Raw genomic sequence first — 21660 nt, 5'->3', positions numbered from 1 at the left:
ACTGCAAACAAAAGAGCCACCAGCAGCCCACGTTGCTGTCTGGGGCTGCATTTTCAGCACGGTGCAAGGTAGTACAGGTCTTTGGCTCTCACGACAGCCATCCTGAGATCATTTACTCTGGTAATTCAGATAGCATGCCCAAACAAAACGATCTTCTTTCCCTGTTCTCCTGAGTCTGAGTAAGGGTGATTAATACTAGAAACAGGCTCATGAGCAAGCTAATGCAATGCCTGAGTAAGCCTAACAGAGGGAAAGCCAACACCTGAGCATTGATTTGTCAGGTAAGTGAGAGTCCTGCACCAACTGAGCAAACTCAGAATAAAAACAGTTGTTTGGTGGTGCAGACCAGCTAGTGGCCAACCCAGCTATGGCCATGGGCTGGCCTATCAGCCCGAAAACCTGGAAGTCTGATTCCTGTCACCTCCCTCCGACCCCCCATGATAAGTACCAGGAACAGAACAAGGAGCTGGGCACCACAGACTATGTCTCCGACAGTCGCATCCAGAGATGTTCTGTCGTGAAAACTGGTTGCCTGTCTTGATGTGGGCCTCACAGAGCAAAGAGGCTAGAGTATAGTATAGCACAAAGAACGTGGGACCTGGAGTCAAAAGGCCTGGGACTCGCATGTCTTTCTGCTTCCTGGCTGTGTAATGATGAACAGGTTTCCTAGCCTCTCAGAGCCTCAGGGTTCTTGGTAACTGTGGTAACTTCTGCCTAAACTGTCTCACAGGATTGCCAAGCAGATCAACTGAGCTGGTGAAGCAAACACTGATTAACAATCAGTAGTTAGGATAGTAACAGTGGATGCCACTAACAGGCATTGAGTGACATTATTCGGAGCCCTGAGGAAAATCCGAATGCCAAGCAGCCTAGATGTCTACGTAAAGCAAAGGAATACTTGCTTATTAGCTGGGCTCTGGCCCCACACCCTATGCAGAACTCCACATGGCTAGGCTGGACCACAGGGAAGCTCCTTTAAGTCAAACCAGCCTGAGTGTCCCGATGTTCCAGATTTTAACCGTATGGATACCAGACATGCACACATGCATGCACGCACGAGTGCAAGAGTGCTTGTGATTACTTCACTGCAAGGTAGAGCTGGCCTAGGCCTTAGCCCCACACCCTCTCTGCTGGCCTTCACCAGCCAAAATAACAAAAAGATAGGAGCTACTACATGGGGGGGCGGGGAACACAGAGAAAGCTTCTGCAGGGGGGGAAAGGGAGAAATGGCCACAAGAGGAGAAGAGGCCACAGGGAATGATGGCAAAATGGGACCAGTGTGATTCTTGTTACCTCTCCAGCCTCATGGGATCATCTAAACAGCCACACTACTGGCCAGCTCTCTGTCCCCTCTGAATATGCAACTGAGATAGATTGCAAAAATGCTCGCACTCCTTGAAATTCCTGTATCAACACCTTTGCAATACAAGTGTACGGCTCCTCCCACCAGATGGAGTCTGCTGTCCCGCCCGTGAACTTGGACTAGCTTGATCACATGCTTTGGCCAAAAGAATGCAGAAGTGACAGCGTGTCAGGTCGGAGCCAAAGCCTGAAAGTCCTCGCACACTGCTGCTCCCTCATGAACCGTGAGGACTGCCGTGTGAACAAGCCTGGGCAAGTCCACTGGACGATAAGAAGTCAACGCGAAGCAGACCTGATTCCGTCAGTTCATCCCAGCCAAGGCCATAGAAATGTGAAAGCCCTGGTAAATCCACCAAACGGCGGACCCACACATGTAGGCCCGAGGCTGTCCGAGACCAGACAGTCCCCAAACTGACACAGACTCATGAGCTAAATAAATACTTCTTCCCTTAAACTATGGTGGTTTGTTACGCAGCAGTGGCTAAATGATACATGCTCACCCCAACAACCAGGGTCCAGTCCAGATCAACACTCCCTTCCTTTGGGCGGCAATAAAGACTATGGAGTGGGACACAGAACAGTGACCTTCTTTCCCCTACAGGGCACTACTCTTCACACTGAGTTACAGCAGGACTTTCAAAGTATAAACAACATGGATAAGTTTAGAAGAATTAATTTCCAGATCCTCAATTCCATATATATATACACACACACATAAATAAATATAAATACACACATTTTTCTTTAAAAATTAACCTAAGGTTAAGGTTCTCCTTCTCCCTTCTTCTCTCATATCCTTTATCCCACCTTACAAAGGAAAGGTAAGCTATCCCTCCATCCTTATGTTAGCTCAGGGTACTGTTCCAGGGTGTAAAACCCTCAAGGGAATTGGTACAATATGCTGTGAAATTGTTTGGCAGTGTCTACAAAAGCAGAATGTATGTATAGTGTGTGATAGAGCAATCCCATTCTCTGGGGTACACCCAACAAAATGTGTACATAGTTTCACCACAGGTCATCAGTCTGATCAGAGGAGCTAATAGCTGCTATGTTCATCAACAACAGAATGGAGAAATGAATTGTAACATGTTCACACAATGCCATACTTTACAGTACTAAGCAGGAAAAATCTATAACCACACTCAAAAATATGGATGAATTTCTCAACATGATATTGAGCCAAAAAAGCTAGACACAAAAGAATACATAGTATGTGATTCTATTTATATACATATTTAAGGGGTGCCTGGGTGGCTCAGTCGGTAGAGGATGTGACTCTTAATCTATTTATATACATATTTAAAAAAGAAACAAGCTCTGTAACAAAAAGATGTGCATTTAGAAGCCAGAATAGTCACCTAAGGGCAGGTAGTAATTGGTAGAGTCCTAAGAAGGGACCTCTAGGCACCAGTTACACATGTGTGTTCACTTAGAGAAAATTCTTATGTGCATGTTTCTGGGCCATATTTTAATAAAAAGCTTGAAAACAGAGGGACAAAATAAAGGGATAATTACAAAATTCCTTAACTCAAATAACCACAAATGCTTACATTATTCACCTCAAGGGAAATGCATTTCTAATAAAATTTTACATTTTAGGTTTAATAATTACTTGTTATTGTTATCATTTTTGTACTGAGTTGTGCACTAATAATAATAGTAATAATGACTCAGTCTAGGAGAAATGTTTACGTTTCTAGCCTTACGGTAATCAAAAAGCAAACAAACAACACAACAATGCTACAGAGAAGTAGGATACCCGAAAAAAGAAGTAACTTTTAAACAAGACAAAATTCTGTGGGAGAAATGAAATACAAATAGATCAAGGAAATATCACTGTGAAAGGAGGTCTTGCCCATATACATTTTAAAAGGATGATGGTGGATAGCAAATCACTAAATTACTTACAATCTATACTATTTAAAGGTATCAGTTTTATTTTTAAATATCGATATTCATATTATGGCAAAAATGAGATCTTTTATATTTATTTAAATTTATAATAGAAGAATTTAGATGCCCACATTACAAAGCATAACAGGGTATACAATTTTTCCAACTTTCTGTATTAGGAAGAACAGAAGCCAAAACTGGTTCTATGAAAAAAATGATTCAGTATACAATAATCTCCCCAAGTATCCTTCCCTTAAGAACCTGTCAGAGTGGTATGTTCTACCTACATTTTTTAGGTTAATCTACATTAATCAGGCTGCTTTTGGTTACAAGTGACAGAAACCCAACCAAACTGGATTGTCAGTCACTGAAGGGTCTGAGATTTTACCCTACTTGCAATTAACAAATTAGCTTGTCACAATTTCAGGATGCTGGCAGAAGACACAAGACTCTTGGGTCAGAGACGAAGGACTTTATTACTCAGAGCAGTAACAGTAGCCAGAGCATTTGTGCCATTTTCCTGAGCCCCTCATCCCACAATGCAACGCAAAGAGAGCCAGGCGATGCCTGCACAGGCAGTGAGGTATTCATAGGAGATAAACCCAGGCTTAGGAAATCCAAATATTTTATAACGAGCAGTAAGCCTGCCTGACCTTGTCCCAGAGAAGGATATTATCTTTATTATACTGAATTGTTATATTTATTATACTGAATGGTAAACAAATACCCTTTACTTTGGAGAAAGATATAATTTCCATCTTCTAAAGATATTTGTTATACAAATATTCTTGGAAATATGGTCTGAAAGAGAGTCAAAAGATACGCACAAACACAAGAGAACCCTGGAGAACTGTCTGCCAACATGAGTTGAGTAAAAAAAAAATAAACAAAAATAAATTCCTATAACTGGGAAGTACACAGATATGTTAGCTTCAAGAACTCCTGGATCTGGGGCTTAAAAATACGTGGCGGTGGGTCATCTCAAAACTATAGCATCCAACATGCAGCTGGGCTTTCCTTGGAGTTGGCTTTTCTTGCTACTTGGCTCCCCCTGGTGGTGCCAAGAGGGCTGCCCCAGCTCCAGCCCAATGTTCTGACTCCTCCACAGCAGCAAAGGAAAGAACGTTTTTCCTTCCTGACAGTTCCAACAGAAACTCTGGAATTTCTCTGCATGGGGAGATGGGCCACACTGACTGGCCAGTCTCGGTCACATGCTGAACCCAAGATCTCAGGTGTAGGGTGTGCCCCAGCAGAATGGCACAGATTGAGAGTGGGATGGGAGAGCTTTGTTCCCAACGAATGGGGAACTGAGCTGAGCAGGCGAAGCTGTAGCTTTCCCCTAAATATGACTTTCTAAATACCCTCAAGATAACAAACCTCACATGCATACTTCTGTGAAATTCAAGTACCATTTCTTTTTACAGGCTGATTCTCATTTTAATGAAGCTAGTGGCATATCCAATTTGCTATTTTATAATCAAAGCTCTTTAGGAAGAATCTATCACCGTGGTGCCACAGAACGGATGTCCTGTCTGATCACAGTCAGCACCTTATTGTGCGGTTCCAGAATAAATAACGGCTCCTCCAAGGATGACCATGCCCTCATCTCTGAAACCCATGAAGGCCACCTTACTTGGCAAAAGGGACTTTGCAGATGTGATCAAGTTAAGGATCTTGATATGGGAAGATTATCCTGGATTATCCAGGTGGGCCTGATGTAACCATGGGCTCCTTATAAAAAAGACACGAGGAATAAGACAGAAGGCACAGTGAGGACGGAAATAGAGGGACAGAGAGCATAATTAGAAGAGGAGAAAGGTCAACCATGAGCCAAGGGATGTAGGTGACCTCTGGAAGCTGGAAACAGATTCTACTCTAGAGCCTCCAGAAGAAACCAGTCTTGCCAACACTTTGACTTTGGTCTAGCAAACTGAATTCAGATTTCTGGCCTCCAGAACAGCGAGAGATAAACTTATATTGCTTTAAGCCATCAAGTTTGTCATGACTGGTTACAGGAAGCACAGGAAATAAATGCAGGTTGTGGCATAAAGCAGGGGGTCAGTGCCCAGTGCAGTGGTAAATGGAAACAAACCCAACAATGGGTCCTGCTGCACAAAAGAATTTGTCCCAAAGCTGAGACACCTGGTGATGATAGTACTTGCTCAATTTCCTTCTGTTACAAAATGTTACTGAATCCCGCATTACATATACTTAATTTTTAATACTTTTAACAAATGCTCAGTAGTGACTGGTGGAGGCAGTATGGGGAAAAGGGTCTCTTGGCTACTGGTACGTGATAAAGACTAGAGTAGTTACCATTTCAGACTTTATCCTTGCACTAGTTCCAGAAGCAGTGGGCAGACAGCAGGGCACTCCCCTTTTATCCTCATCTGGCATGTGCTGGCCCAGCTGGTGCTGAACTCTTCCTGCACCCGTAGCAGAAGGTATTACAGTAACTGTGATAAGCAGTCAAATAAATTAATAACATAAATTCTAGGATGTGTGGTTCATTTCAGAAACCACACATGCACTGAAATCCCAAGTGATTTCCTGGTGTGGTCCTTAGAGTACAGGTCTGGGAATCCTGCTGCAGATATCCTTGTATGTAGTGAATATATACCATGTGGCGAGCAGCTCGATACACAGAGAATAAAGGGGACTTACTTATTTAAAATCATTTTGGTTTGATTTTAATTTCTATTAACACATTTGTAATATACTTTTTTCCCTTTTCCCCCCAGTTTTATTGAGATATGATTGGCATACAACATTGTATTACTTTAAGGTGTATAACATAATGATTTGATTGTAATATACTTTGAATATCACCCTGCACATATATGATAGAGGGCAGGTAGATTGGAGCCAGTGTGAGGTAGAGACTTCAAATATTACATGTTAATAAAATAGTAAGAAATCAAAATGGTTTTTATTTGATTAATGGTGTCTAAGTTCTACTAGTCTTTACGTGATATCTATTTAAAGACCAGTTTAAAATGCTCCCATATTCCATAAAACTCTTTCCAAATGAATTCACAGAAACTCCTAGTTAACAGGAAAAAGTTTCCCACAACCTCACAGAAAGTAGTATTTACATGTACTATGACTCAAAATCCTTTCTAGATGTTTTAGAAATTCTCTCAGCTTTAACATAACCCCAGGCGCACTGCTGGATAAGAACGCCCACTCACTATTTCTTGTGTCCTATACCTAGTGACTTGGCCTGAAGTACCCATGCCCAAGCCATCTGGATGACCACATGGCATAGAGTAAAGAAGAAACCAAGACCTCTGGGGTGCCTGGGTGGCTCAGGCGGTCGGGTGTCTGCCTTTGGCTCAGGTCATAGTCCCAGGGTCCTGGAATCGAGTCCCACATCAGGCTCCCTGCTCAGCGGGAAGCCTGCTTCTCCCTCTGCCGCTCCCCCTGCTTGTGCTCTCTCGCTGTGTCTCTGGCAAATAAATAAATAAAGTCTTTAAAAAAAAAAAGAAATAAAGAAACCAAGACCTCTGAAAGTCTTGAAATTCAGATTCCAAGAATGGCCATAAATGGACCAATGTGTAACCATGGATAAACCGTATAACCTATCTCTACATATCAACTTTACCACTAGTACAATGGGTGGGAATCTCCTGCTCCTCTAACTCTTCTAGAACTTGCAGGGGATCCAGTGAGGCAGAAGCAGAATCAATCAGAGCAAAAGAAACTTCCTTTGAAGGTGAAGGCTACTGAAGACAGCGAGACAACGTAATCACAGGGAAGGCCCCCGAGACACTGACGACTGCCCCCTGTCTTCTCTCAACAAAAATGAAATCTTAGTCCCAAGAACTTAACAAGATGTGAGGGGAATGAGCTTCTATTTAACCACAGCCTTCCTGAATTCCCAGTGTATCAGATACCCCAGTTCAGCTTTAAATAAAATGCCTGTCGGGAGCCATTTGAGTCAGGAGACAAATAAACTGTCTGGACAAGCTAGTAATCAGGAAGAAAATATACTTTCTTCTCTCTCAGCTAGAAATAGTAAGTGAATATGGGGAGTGTAAAGGTTCTGACCTGCATTATAAAATTACTAGTTCCTCCCTCATTGCAATCTGGAGGGAAAAGAAGCAAATTCTCCTTGCCTTGGCACAGGGCCACTCCAGGAGCTAAGTGCTGAGATGGGGTTTGCCAAACTAGATCAGGCAAGAACAGGAGGGAGGGAGGGAGTGTGTGTGTGTGTGTGTGTGTGTGTGTGTGTAATGAGAAGTTAGGCAGGAAAATTTTGGTTAGATGCCATGTCCCTACCAAACTCCTGGCACTGCAAAACCCACTTCCTGGGAAATGATTAAGTCCCTTTTTTATAGCGCCCCTGCCTACTGCTAACAAAAGTGGATGGTCTTTCCAGAAGGAATGCCACCCTGCACCCAAACAACACTAATGAAGCCCTCGGCCTCCTCAAGGCCAGATATATTCCCAAAGTCTATTGAGCCCTGCTGAATACCTTTTCTCCCCTACTGTCACAGGACTACAGGGCACTGCGAGGATGCTTGAGACACAGCTGGTTTATGGAGCTTGGTCTTGCAGACTTGAGAGTTATAACTCACTCGTATTTCTGAGTTACAGAGCAGTCATCATCTGCTTGTTCAGGAAATGAACTTACACTTCAACATCAAGGATAAGGCAGACATGAGAGAGCTCTTGCCATCAACAAATGCTTTTGAGTGGCGCCTGGGTGGCTCAGTCGTTAAGCATCTGCCTTCGGCTCAGGTCATGATCCCAGGGTCCTGGGATGGAGCCCCGCATCGGGCTCCCTGCTCAGTGGGAAGCCTACTTCTCCCTCTCCCAACCGCCCACCCCGCCCCGCTTGTGTTCCCTCTCTCGCTGTGTCTCTGTCAAATGACTAAATAAAATCTTTAAAACAACAACAACAACAACAACAAAATGCTTTTGAAAGCCAAAGGGTTATGTAAGAAGCAACCTGAGTTTGTCTCCGCAAAGCATCACACAGCGGGGTCCCTCCGAGAGCAGGCCTAGGGACCAAATCCCCAGACCACATCCTTCTCAGATCCCGGGATCCAGCTAGGCTCCTTAAATGTCTGAGGCCCAAACATTCAAATTCCTCAAGCTGCTGGAAGTAAATTTCAATAGCACAAATTTAGGGACTTTTTTTTTAAAGGCAAAGATATAGATTCTTATTTTCCACAATTAATTGAACATTACTTCTCCAACCTCTGCGGCAGAGAAAACACTTGATCAAAATGATTTGTGTGTGATGCATCCCAGAGCCCTCAGAGGGCCGCTTAGCACTCCCATCCCTTGGCTGGCATGGTCCACTGTCCTGGGCAGCAGGGCAGTGTGCAGAGCAGAAAGGGAAGGGTCTGGTTTCACAGTCTGGTATCCCCAACCCCACAGAGACCAGGCTAGAGGTTTTTACATCCGTTACTAACACAAGCTTTGTAGCTTAAAGCAAACAGATCTGAGCCGAGATAGGGAGACAGTGGCCTTAACTCCTCCAGGCTATCATGAGATGCTTCCAGGGACATCAGTGATGCAGTAAAGAGGCTCCCTGAGAACTAGCGAGGCTGTATCCTCTCAGCCCCTGCACTGTATGGGAGGGAGGGCTGGAATCTGCAACGTCTTCTATAATCCCTATCCTCAGACACCTGGCTGTCCCCTCCCTGCTCTTCCAGGACTCACCAAGGCAAGATCTGTTAGAGGGACACCTGCTACCACCTGTCATCACAGCAGGTCCCAGCCCCTCAAGGATCAAGGTGCACAGGAACCAGGCTGGTTACCCCCAGGGAAGGGCCACCTTCCCATTAAACCTGGGAATCTAATATGAGCTTGAACTCCCCATCCCCTCACTCACTCCACTGCATGTTCCTCAGTGAGCAGAGGTGGGTCTTGGAACAGCAGGTTCCATGTGGCTGAAGGAAGTGGCCAGAGACAACCACGGTGTTAGAGTCCCGGCTCATTCAGCAGCAGCTACATGTATAGGACAGCAATCCCGTATCTGAAACCGTTGGGGCCAGAGGAGTTTCAGAATTCAGATTTTTTTTTTCATTTTAGAAAGCTAATATAACACCCCAGCAGAGTATGAGGAAGCATCCTATAAACTCATTAGTATTTTTGGTACCCAAACATGAATATTCATACTGATCTTCTATCAGGTCAATCAAATTAGTTATGAAGAGAAATCCAGAGTCCTTAAGGATGGAGGATTTGGCACCATCTGGTTTACTTTCCTCCAGGAGATACTGAAATTCACTCAGAGACAAAGACCCACAGTGGGGAACAGACAAGTGAGACAACTGTCAAATTCCCAGTAGACATTCCCTGACTCAGGAGGCCCAGGGGACAGATCGGCGAAGATGGGATCAGGCTGATTGAAAGAATCTCTGACACAGTAAATCACAGTAAATGCCCTCTCAGCTGAGCCTCCCCGTCCTGAGAACCCAGAGACAAATGCTTGCATAGAGCCCTCCATATTTAGAAATTTGGTCTCCAGGACTCAGGCACCTGGCTCCAAGGATACAACAGAGATCCAGTCATGGGCCATAGCAGGACCCACGTCGGCAGAAGCAGAGCCCTGACCCCTGTGTGCCAGATGTTAGCTCCACAGGGTGCAGGGCAAATCATGCTTGGATCTTGATGCCTTTGAGAAACAGAAAGAACATCTTTTAGCTACTATCTTTCCTCTGCCCCTTTAAATGCCCACATGCCCAGGAGCCACCTCCCACCCTGTTCTCTTCTCACTCTGTGCCTGTTCCCTGGCTAACTGTATCCACTCCCATCACCTCACCTGCCTTTATGCCCTTGACTCCCACAGCTCCTAGTTTCACCCTCCCCAACTGCAACTTACATTTAAAAAAAGATTTTATTACTGAAGTACAGTTGACATACAATGTTATATTAGTTTCAAATGCACAACAGTCATTCAACAATTCTGTACATTATGCTATGTTCACCACAGTAAGTATAGTTACCATCTGTCACCATATGACATTATTATAATCTATATTAACTATATTCCCTATGCTGTACTTTTCTTTCATCTCTGTGACTTACTTATTTCATAACTGAAAGTTTGTACCTCTTCATCCCCATCACCTATTTTGCCCATCCCCCCACACCCTGTGGCAACCACCAGTTTGTTCTCTGCATTTACAAGTCTGTTTCTGGTTTTGTTTATTTTGTTTTTTCAGATTCTACATATAAGTGAAATCATATTGCCCTTCTTCGTCTGACTTATTTCACTTCACATGATACCCTCTAGGTCCAGCCATGTCACAAATAGCAAGATAACTTTTTTATGGCCGAGTAATATTCCATTATGTATATGTACATCTTTTTATCCACTCATCTACTGATGGACACTTAGGTTGCTTCCATATCTCGGCGATTATAAATAATGCTGCAATGAACATAAGGGTGCACCTATCTTTTCCAATTAGTGTTTTCATTTTCTTTGGGTAACTTTCCAGTAGTGGGATTTCTGGATCATATGGTATGTCTATTTTAATTTTTTGATGAAATTCCATACTGTTTTTCATGGTCTAACACATTTTTAACTGCCTCTTGGGCATCTCCAGGCTGCCTCATGTCCTCTCCTCCTGAGCATAACCTACTAATGTCTGTGTACTTCCCCACATCTCCCTACCTTGCACTTGGGTCAGTCACATGACTCACTCTGGCCAGTGGAACATGAGCAGAAATGCCGTGTGGTACTGCTGGCAGGGCTATTTAGCACTTGGGCACCATCCCTGTGTTCTCATTCCCTCCATGAGGCCAGCACAAGACAGCAGAGAATCAAAATAGAAACATTCTAGGTCCTAGAGTCACTGCCTAGAAAAAGCCACTGGTCCTGCACTGAACTGTGATAAAAACAAACGTCTATGGGGAAAGATCACTGAGAGTTTAGAATGATCTGACACAGAAGCTAGTGCTCATTACCCCATATACCTGCCTTCTCCACCTGGCAAGTTCCTACTGAATGCCCAAAACTCCAATTCCAATGCCACCTCTTCTGTGAGATCCAGCTTTCATGGGAAGATAAGCCACTCTGTCCTGTGACCTCTAGCAATTCACTCACACATCCGGCATAACATTACCTCAGTCTGCGGCACATTTCTGTTTGCACGTTTGGCTCCTACATGTGTGGGTGCTTGTCTTTTTAATCCTCTATTCTCAGGGCCTTGGAAGTAGCAAACACCTGATGTTTGACTTCCTGAAGCAAAGCTCAGAGCCTTTGTGCTCATGTGACCAGCAAACCCCAAGTCAGCATTTTCTCCCTGAGTCCCAGTGTTCTTGGCATCATGCTACGTACCGTGGTTGGAGGCAAGAAAAGTAGGACACTATCGCCCACGACGAGGGGTGCTGTTTATCTTTAGATCCTCTGCACCCCATTAGCTTCCATCTTTATTAAAGGACAGCTTCCACTTAAAAAGCACATTGTCTTTTCAGGAACGATCAGCTAAGACATTTCTCAGAAAGCAAGATCAAAGAGGGCTTTGTAATGACGAGAGGAAAGCAGAGCAGGGCTCTCTCGTGACCCCTGTGAGTCTGGCTCCCCCCGAGCTGCCACGCTTTAGACTTGTGACCTGGCATTCTGGGATTGCACAGCTGTACTAGGGTTATTTCTGGTATGAAAAAAGCTGCAGTGAAAGCATCGCCGGCCCCTCAGGGACCCAGACGTAGAGATGATAGCCTGGCCGTGCAGTCACGTCATTGCCGCTTGGCCAAACTTCCCACACCAAAGGCACAAAACCACGCTGCTGGTCAGGGAAACAGAGCAGGGGACCTTTGCTCTTCACATCCAGGGAACTGGCAACGGGCACTGTTAGCAGCTCCCACTCTCCCGATTCCTTTAAGGCTGTGATAGAACTCTCAGTTCCAGCCCGAGGAACTGCGCCCATAAATAAATGACACTTGATTGTTAATGCAACGTTTTCACAGTAGTTCCCACAGACTAGCATTTTACCTGCTGCGGGTGTGGCTTTGCGGTGGACACGGGGACACGCCATTTACTGCACAGTAAACATGAGGTCGACCAGTACTGCTGGCATCCCAGCGCTCAGACAAAAACATCCACAACAAAGAGCCTGGCAAACCCAGGTGCCACACCCACAGCTGCAAGGGAGCACAGCGGGGCTTCTAGGACCTTCCCTGGTGGGACGTTCAGAGTGGAAATGAAACAGACTCTGGAGTATACTGAAGGCTGGGATTATGAGGAAGGAAGATTAGGAAACATTTTAAAAACCGGAGCACTAACTTAGCAGAAGGCAAAGGTAGAGTTTGGGAGAGGTGGGATAGTACGTTGTAATGTTCCGTGCCGCATGTGATAGATCAGAGGTACAGCAAAGGAGGGGACCCTGAAAGTCACAGCTCAATGCAGGGAATTGTTTCTGGGCGGTATTTCAAGGGTCACATACCATGAACAATGAACGCCTCCCCCTAAATCCATTCAAGGTACCAAGAGCACACGTGGAAAAGAAGAAGTTGACTGAAAATGGCACTGCTGGGCAACTTACCTTGTATGAAGATCCTGTTCCAGTAGATCTTCCCCACTTGACTGCCCCCGAGAAACACTAGGTTGGACAGGATCAGCATGGAGGTGGAACAGGATGCCAGGGCGGCGTGGAATCGGCGGCGGGCTTGTGGGGAGAGGAACTGGACCTGCGGGGAACACAGGCGATGTGTCATCCTGGTGGCGGAGAAACAGCGCTGAGGTGCCGCCGGCCCCTGTCAGGCACCAGGTGGGGTCAGGACGCCCACCCTGGAGCCTGAGCGGGGCGGGACTGGGACTGCTCCCAAAACCTCTATTCCCACTGCACGTGCACTCTGGTCTAAGGAAAGAAGCGACTCGCCCCCAACTTGTTGCTTCCTCCTGCCAAACGGGAACAAGCTCCCCCTGACGTGTGACACGAGCACTGACGCTAGTTCAGATTTGGCTGGAATGCCCCCACATGTTCTCTGCAAACCTACAGGTACGAGAACTCTCCCTGATGACCAGCACAGCTCCATGTCATGAGGTCAAGCTCGGGGTGATCTTCTGGGCCAGTTAATGTGACTCTGGGAAGCCACCCTGTCAGTCTGACCCACTCTTAGGAGTCCCATTAAGAGGGTGCAGGAGAATCAGCACAAGCCGCCCTCCTTCCTGGAATCAGAGCTCAGGGGACAGACCCCACTGGGAGTGAGCCTGTAGCAGGGTCACACGATGATCGCCTGCCACAGCACCTGAATATGCAGGAAATGGAGAAGTGGTTTCCAGCACTGATGGTAAAGAATTCTGCCCATCCCTCTGAGGTCTTCACTGCACTTTTTCCTCCCCTTTTAATGTCTTCTTGGGGATTGCATAAAGCAAGCAAAGCCTTTCTTTCTCGGCACTGACCATTCTGCTGGCCTCACCGAGTGAGATCACAGCGCTGCGCCCAGAGCGTGTGAGGGCCGTCAGCACGCCTGCGGGCGCTGTCCTTCGGGCCTGTGCATGCAGCATGAGAACCAGGTGCAGTGCAACCACTGGGCCAAAGGGCCCCAGGGTTTCCGACAAATACCTCAGGCTAATCCAAAGGCAGGGAAAAAAGACAGAGCAAAGGGTCTAGAGATCGTTTCTGAATATCCTTCTGAAACCTACACATCTCTGGGGTCACGTGCATCCTGATTTCAGCTGTGCTCCAATTATAAATAGGAATCTGGGAACGCCTGGGTGGCTCAGTCGGTTAAGCACCCAACTCTTGATTTTGGCTCAGGTCATGATCTCAGGGTTGTGAGATCCAGCCCTGCATTAGGCTCCACACTCAGTGGGGAGTCTGCTTGGATTTTCTGTCTCTCTCTGCCCTTCCCCTCCCAGCTCTCTCTCTCTCAAATAAATAAATAAATCTTAAAAAAAAAAAATAGAAATGTGAATTACCCAAATTTCTAATGGGCAAAAAGGATTAAGCTAGAGAGTGTCTCCAGCAGGGGGTTTACTTAGTTCTGAGTACCCTGCTATGGATCATCTGGGGCTACTGTATAAGCCTTGGTCAGTGTCCTCTGGAAACCTAGAGAAATGAATTTCTGACCCCCTCTCCTTTTTCTCTCCTGCCAGTCCCAGCTTCTATTCTATATGCTCAGATGCCACTGCTACCATACACCTCCCCATCCATGGCATTCTCCTCCAGCATCACCTTGGAGCATGGTTTTACTGCCACCATATGTGAAAGTGTGGTCTTCTCATGGATAAGCTGTGTGGTAGGCACTGCCTGAGTCATCTGCTTGGACATGATCGTTCTAGAAAGCTCTCAGATGATGCTGACATGTCCCTGGTTAGAGGCTGCCCAGACAAGATGACCTCTAGTCTCTCCCTTGTTCTAAAAGAGGCCACGAGCACGTACAGGGGATACTATCAAGCAAGACCAGATAAGAGATAACACACAGTATAAAAACTGGTGATGAAAGAGAAATGGGGACGAAGCAGGCTTGTAACTCAGTACTCTTCACCTCTGAGAATAAGGAGACATTAATCTACTGGTTTCCGCATTTTAGAGCAGGAGAAGATATTTTCTGGGTATTACTGACTCAGTTAGCAGTAACTGGGGAGACAGGGTGAGAGGAAGCAGGGAGACAGGGGAAAAATCCAGAATAATAAATCATAAAATATAAATTGCTGTAATTGGCATAAATGTGTCCAAATAATTCTCTCTAGGTATAGGACCATTGATAACATGTTTGATTTCTAAGGGACCCGGTGAATCAGATGTTCTACCACTTCTGTTCTAACCTCATCCGTGTCCTCCAACCTTACATCCTGTTAGGGGAATTCAAAGGCCCCATGCAATCTTTTCCATATTAATGTCAGTGATAGAGAATACACATAGCTTGGTTAAGCTCAGAGCGGTTTTCTTTCTACAGGAAATGATTACAATTATTAAATAATCGACTGAGAGATATCGAGAGAGGAAAACACTCTTTGCATTGGACTTCTAAGCAGGGCTGTGACGCCAGGTGACCTGGTTTGGGGCAAGGGCCAGGCTAGTTGGAGGCAGAGCTGAGGGGCAAGGGGCAGAATAAGGGAGGAGACGAAGGGGAGAGAGTGCTTGAGACACAGGGCTTCTCTTTCCAGCACCTGAGGCCCTAGTTCCAATGGGTCTTCCTTTGCTTCTGTGATTACTTGGCTACATGATTCAATAAATTCCTATTTCTGCTTAGGAAAAGAAAAGTCAAAATAATAGCAAATATGAAGGAGCCTCTCCTCTCAGAGACAAGGGAGGACATCTAAAATCAGAAATGAAGGGCTACAATTCAATTTTTATAAAGAGTTAATTTTGTAAAAACTAAGCAAGAACATTAAAGGTGTAGGCTGTTGGAATCAATGAACTAGAAAGATATAAAGGAGAAATCAAGATGCTCACAGGCAGTTCTTGATTACCCCCCAGGGTGAGCAGGTGGGGGACAAAGTAGGTGATGATAAAGAAAATCCAAAAACCTGATTTAACTAATAGCCCCATTCTCTGAACTGACAAAATTAGCCTTGCCAACAAGCAGCAAACTTGACTGAGCATTACTTCTCTTCATTGTGTATCAGTGGGAGAGCAGAATGATAGGCGACCAGGAGCAAAAAGGGGGCCTGTGTGGATAACCCATGATTAATATTAATAGCAAAGGAGATATGAATCTCAGCTGTAATTCATCTCTCCTCTTCGGATTCCCTGGATGCACTATAGATGGTGACAGTTTTGACACTGAGGTTCTCTCTCTACCTTGGGAACCATCTGGCCTCAGCCACTGGTTTATACTCTAGATGTAGGTTCCATACTTAGGGGTCCTAGGAAGGAAAAAGTCACATGGGCAAGGGGAGATCCATCAATAAATACAACTTTCTGAATGTCTAGGGACATAGGGCCAAGGTTCCCACTTTAAACTCTTTGATTTCTTTTATACACTCTCCTCTGATATCCTATAGCAATTGTTGTCATCACTCTTGTGGTCCTTCACATCTAGGATACAGGCTGTCTGTCCATGTGCAGGGACCATGCCTCATATGTTAGTCATGGCTGAGGTGCTTAAGACCCCCCTTGGTAGAAAAACTTATGTGAGGGACTATGAACCAAATGGGGAAATAAGTCAGTGTACAATGAAGAGTCATCAGGTATAAAAATAAGAATTGCCAATTGATCAGATAAGGCAGTGATCAGTAAACAGAATTTGATTTTAACACAAATATAACAGAATAAAAAAGAACTCTGGTCTGGTCATGGTCCCTTCCCAGAAGATAGATGAAGCGATGGCAATCCAATATCCTGGCAGCAAGAACCTGGGAAGGGCATGGGCCCCAGGGGATGTTTAGAACTTGCTGAGCACTTCAGTTGTCTCAAGGACATCAAAATTATGGCATTTGATAGGCAGGGTCCAGGGATAGCAAACATACTGCAATGTATGAGATGGAACTGTCCTGCCCAGAATGTCAATAGTGTCTCTTGAGCGCAGGTGAAATGTTTTCTTCTATATTCATTATAAAGCCAACTTCCCTCCTGGCCTATGGGTGCACAGCACCTCCCTTCCTCCCTCATTAGGAGCAATGCCAAAAATGTGCCCCCTTTCCCCCGGGGCCCAGAGAAAGGCATCCTAGGGCAGGGAAAGTGCTCTTTACAGTGCCCCACTGTGGCCCCCCCAGCCCACCCACTACCCCCGGGGCATCAAGCTTGAGAGAGGAGCCTCCTGTGCTTCCAACCACAGATGGGCATGGTGTAGCACCAGTTCCAAGGCTCCTCTCCCTCACACCCCTCAGACAGACCCAGAGGAAGGAGGAAGAATGGGATGCGGAGCGGGTCAGAAAGTATCGCTTCCTACACTGGGTGACCAGTTCTCCCTCAGGGATTCTTACTTCAATGAAAGGTTGGGGGGGGGGTGGTTCTCTCCATGTTAATGTTGATATAACCCACTCTTCAGGCCCAAGAGAAGGTACTTGATTTTGGGCCTCGATACAGCAAGCCCCTTAGAACACCTGGAAGGTCAGGACCAGGGTAGACCTCTAATTCCTGTTTGAGTTTGGGGTCTCTGATGGAAAAAAGAAGAGGTGGGGTGTGGAAATACTGTAGAAGGACAGTCTAGCAGTGCTTTAAACTTCTCTCTGAGACACTGGCTTTCAAAGGCGAGGAACTAACCCAAACAAAGCAAACCTCAGGGCAGAACTAAATTGTCAAACTAGTTTGCATTTCCTGCTGTGAGAAGTCAGCTCCTGTGTTCATTCTTATCTCTCTGGAAACCCCTCTCTCTTTTCCAGTCAGCATCCTGTCCCTGGAAATCACAGGACTTGGGCTGGGGCAAGCAAGCTGGGTGCTGGGGTGGTGTGGTCCATGGAATCTGGGTCAGAAGTTACTCTCAGAACGTCTGCGAGGGTGGGAAGCAGATGGCGCAGTGGGGCTGCAGCGGCTGTGTGAGGTGGGGCCCACACTCATCCACACAGGGACTGCATGTGGGGCCGAGCTGGGAGGAGGGGACAGGCTGAGCATCTGGGGGAGCAGATGGGCCGGAGGAATGGCTGCTGGAGACTGACAAAGGCTTGGCAAGTGGGACCTGATACTGTTTATTTTTAAATGGGGAGAAGCTAAAAAAAAAAATTGGGTGGGTTTGAGCAGCTGGACACAGTTCTTCCATATAATCACTGAAGCCTTTCATTTTCTAATAAAAATGGTAACCAGAGGGTAAGAGAGGATGAACAAGGAAATGGCAAGGGGGATACTGATGGAGACCAGGAGGAGCAAACGAGGGTAGACACCCCACAGGCTATAAAGATGAGACCAAAGACAACCAAAGAAACAATTATAGCTCTTGTGAAAGAGAAAGGTGGCCAGAGTAAAACACTCAGGAGGAGGACTTGAACTCCTGTCCCATCCCGTACCAACCCACCAGGACATTGCTCCCCTTGCTTCCTTTGCCAAGGCACTCTGGTCATTTCCATTTAGAAGTCTGTGTTTCATGAATAACCCCTCTCTCTCATGCTGCTCCCAGCATGGTGAGCTCTGTCCTTCAATCTGTATCACCTAAGACCCATGCATACTGTGTGCTCAGCCATTACTTAACACCTGTCTCTCTCTTTACCCTAAATAAGTTACAGAATCTCCTGACTTTCTTAATGTTCCATTGCATCCTATATCCAAGCCAAATGAATACAGGAAGGCACCCAAAAGCAACACCTCCTTCCTTCTTGTAAGTGTCCAGAGCTTCAAAATATATCTGGTCAATGAAGTTAAATTTTCCAATCTCTACTCCTGAGATCTAAGCAATGCATGGTCCTGAGATCTAAGCAATGCATGCTCCTGAGATAGAATCAAATATCGCAGTGATAAAGATAAAGCCAGTTTGGCTTAAATGGATGAGTCACCTGCTGCAGAGTTGAGATATCCTGCTTGGTTAAAAACAGCAGAGGCTATAATTTAGCAGCGAAATCCACACAGCATATGAAGGAATTTCAGAGGACTTTCGAATAACTAAGCAAACAACTGGCTCTTGGTATAATCAGAGAACTTAAGCCATATTTGAGGAGCCAGGTCCTCCTAAAAGTTCTGGAATGGCCAACAGTACTGTCTTACTCTGTGTTCTTGCTCTTCTAACGATATGCCCTCGCTTCTAGTCCTCATGTCTCTGCTCTGGATTTTGCAGAAGCCTCTCTGGTCTTTCCCCCTCTGGTTCATCAAGCACACTGAGTATGTCCCTCCACTGCACAAAATATTTTGGTGGTTCTTCATTGCTTGCAGACTAAAATCCAAAGAAGGCGCTTTACAATCAGACCTCATTTTACTTTCCAACCTTAACTCCTTCTACTCTACTAATGACACAGCTCTATTCACTGTTCTTCCAACATGGCACACACTTTTACATCTCTGTAAAATGACTTTACACATTACTTCTCTTGCAGAAGCTGTTTTCTCTACTGAGAATGTGTCCTCCTAATTCCTTCTTCACGCTCCAGCTCAATGTCAGCTCAGAAGACCAACAGCTTTGGACCAGCCCAAGTGATGCTCAGGTTCTGGCCCCACTTTTTAACTGTGCTGTCCAGAGCAAGCTCAGACTCCTAGTTCACAATTGGCATTTGATCAATGTAGGTTACTCTAACTCTGACAGAGTCAGTCACCCAATTTCTGTGTTTCTGTAACCCATGGGATAGACAGTATCAATCTATATGTTTTAGATACACAGTTTTTGATACAAAAAAAATTCTCTATGTGAGCTTAACCTATATTGCTACCTAAGTAGAAAAAATTATTCCCATTTTACAAAGGAGGAACCAAAGAGCAGAGACATTAAGTAACTGGTCTTAGACAGACACTGATAAGTAGAGTAGTAAATATAGTACAGTCATTCACACATTCCTCTAACTGAATGTCTTCATGCTCCCTGCTACATTCTGTGTAGCAATATGTGTCCTCTCCTCTAGAATGAAATCTTCTCTTCAGTGCCAGATATAAAGTAGATCTTCAAGAAATGTTTTTATTTCTTGAAATACTTCAGATACTTCAAAAACTAGTACCTTGTGCATGTGTTCCTTTAGTAATGGTTGATAGATATTGACCAAGTGTCAATTTCAGGGGCTCAATATTTTCAAGAACAATATGGCTTAAAATGACACTGGAACTTAAAAAAATTATTAGAATTCACCATTAGAGTAGGAGATTTAACATATCCCCCCAGAAAATGACACCTAAAAGATCAAAAGTAAGAATATAAAATAGCTGAATAAAAATAGGTCTAGCATCCAAACTGGAAAGGAAGAAGCAAAACTTACCTCTGATTGCAAGTGAAATGATCTTATACATAGAAAGCACTAAAGATTCTACAAAAAGACAAAAACAAAAACACAACACTGCTACAACTAATGAAAAAGTTCAGCAAACTTTCAAGATAAAAAGCAACATGCAAAAATTAGTTGCACTTCTATACACTAACAATGAACAATCTGAAAAGTAGATTAGGAAAACAATTCCATTTACAATAGCTTCAAAAAGAATAAAATACTTAGGAATAAATTTAACTAAGGAGGGAAAAGACATACTGAAAACTACAAAACATTGCTTAAAGAAGAAAGAGAAAGACATCTATATTCATATATTAGAATACTTAATATTATCAAGATGAGAATACCACCCAAAGTTATCTATAGGTTCGATGCAATCCCTATCAAAATCCCAATGATTTTTTTTTTCAAAAATAGAAAAACTCATCTTAAAATTAATATGGAATCTCAAGGGAACCTAAATGGGCAAACAATCTTAGAACAGGAGAGGCTAGCAAGATGGCAACATAAGAGGCTCCTACACTCCTCTTCCTCCCATGGATGCACTGAATGTACAGTTATACATGGAGAAATTTACACTGAAAGAAATCCAGAAACTAGCCGAGCAACTCCTACACATCAGGCAAATGAGAAAATTCCCCACATCTTAACAGGTAGGCAAAGCTGAGACACACTCTTGCCATAAACCCCACCCCCAGCACAGCATCATACAATTGGGAGAAAACCCCCAACTCAAGGCTTCTTCCTGAGGAACATAAATTTTGAACCCCCATCCAGCATCCCAAATTTTAAGACTCCCATCACAGGAACAGGCAGTATACCAAAGGTGCGTGTGTTCACAAGACCTGCAAGACTAGCAAACAAAGAAACAGTTCTTAAGGGGCACATGAACACTTGTTATAGCTCTCCCCCCAGAGCTCACCACTGAGGGAGCAAGCAAAACTCGCAGTCTTTCTCTGAAAGAGGTCTATCTACATACTTTAAAAATTGCTTCCTGAGGGGTGCCTGGGTGGCTCTGTCAGTTGAGCATTGGACTCTTGATTTTGGCTTAGGTCATGATCTCAGAGTCATGAGATCAGCCCCATGTCGGGCTTCGTGCTCAGCAGGGAGTCTGCTTGAGATTCTCTCTCCCTCCCCCTGTTCTTGCATTCTCTCTCTCACTCTACCCCAAATAAATAAATAAATCTTTAAAAAAATGCTGCCTGAGAGTCAGGCTTCTAATTTAGCACACATCTAAAGGAGGACTGGGACTCTCGCAGGACACTGGGAAGCTAATAGAACCTCCCTCACCTTTTCCCTCCAGCTCACTCTAATTTGTCAGTATCTCCCTGGAAGGAGCTTATAATCATACCTGCATGCCAGCTTTTGCAGCTGCTGCCCAAGTAATAGGTTCCCCCAATGGCCTGGCTCTGATAGCCAATGGGGCTTCCATTCACAAGTCCCACAGGACTGTGGTAAACAAACAAGCAGTTCCTAAGCACTCTCCTGAGACCATACTACAAGTCCTGGCACAGGGTAAGCAGGCAAAAATTCCCACCTCCCAGTTTTTCCCTGAAAAGGGGTTTAAATACGTACCCTCCCAGCTACTGTTTGAGGGTCTGGATTCTAATCATATTGCATCAAGGTGCTGACTGTGATCCTCCCCTATGGTACACTAA

At 44.9% G+C, this 21660-nt stretch overlaps 1 protein-coding gene across 1 annotated transcript in view; it reads right to left on the bottom strand.

Moving 5' to 3' along the window:
* HHAT (hedgehog acyltransferase) overlaps positions 1–21660 on the bottom strand; it is a 333533-nt gene that overhangs the window by 39431 nt on the left and 272442 nt on the right. Inside the window, exon 11 of the mRNA XM_032393120.1 lies at positions 12762–12906. Within this exon, the coding sequence (XP_032249011.1) occupies positions 12762–12906 (145 nt within the window). The remainder of the gene's footprint in view (positions 1–12761; positions 12907–21660) is intronic.

The sequence above is a fragment of the Phoca vitulina genome, unplaced genomic scaffold, assembly GCF_004348235.1.
Source record: "Phoca vitulina isolate PV1807 unplaced genomic scaffold, GSC_HSeal_1.0 scaffold71, whole genome shotgun sequence".
NCBI classification, from domain to species: Eukaryota; Metazoa; Chordata; class Mammalia; order Carnivora; family Phocidae; genus Phoca; species Phoca vitulina.
Note: the sequence above shows the minus strand (reverse complement) of the source record. Positions and strands in the feature narration are given on the sequence as shown.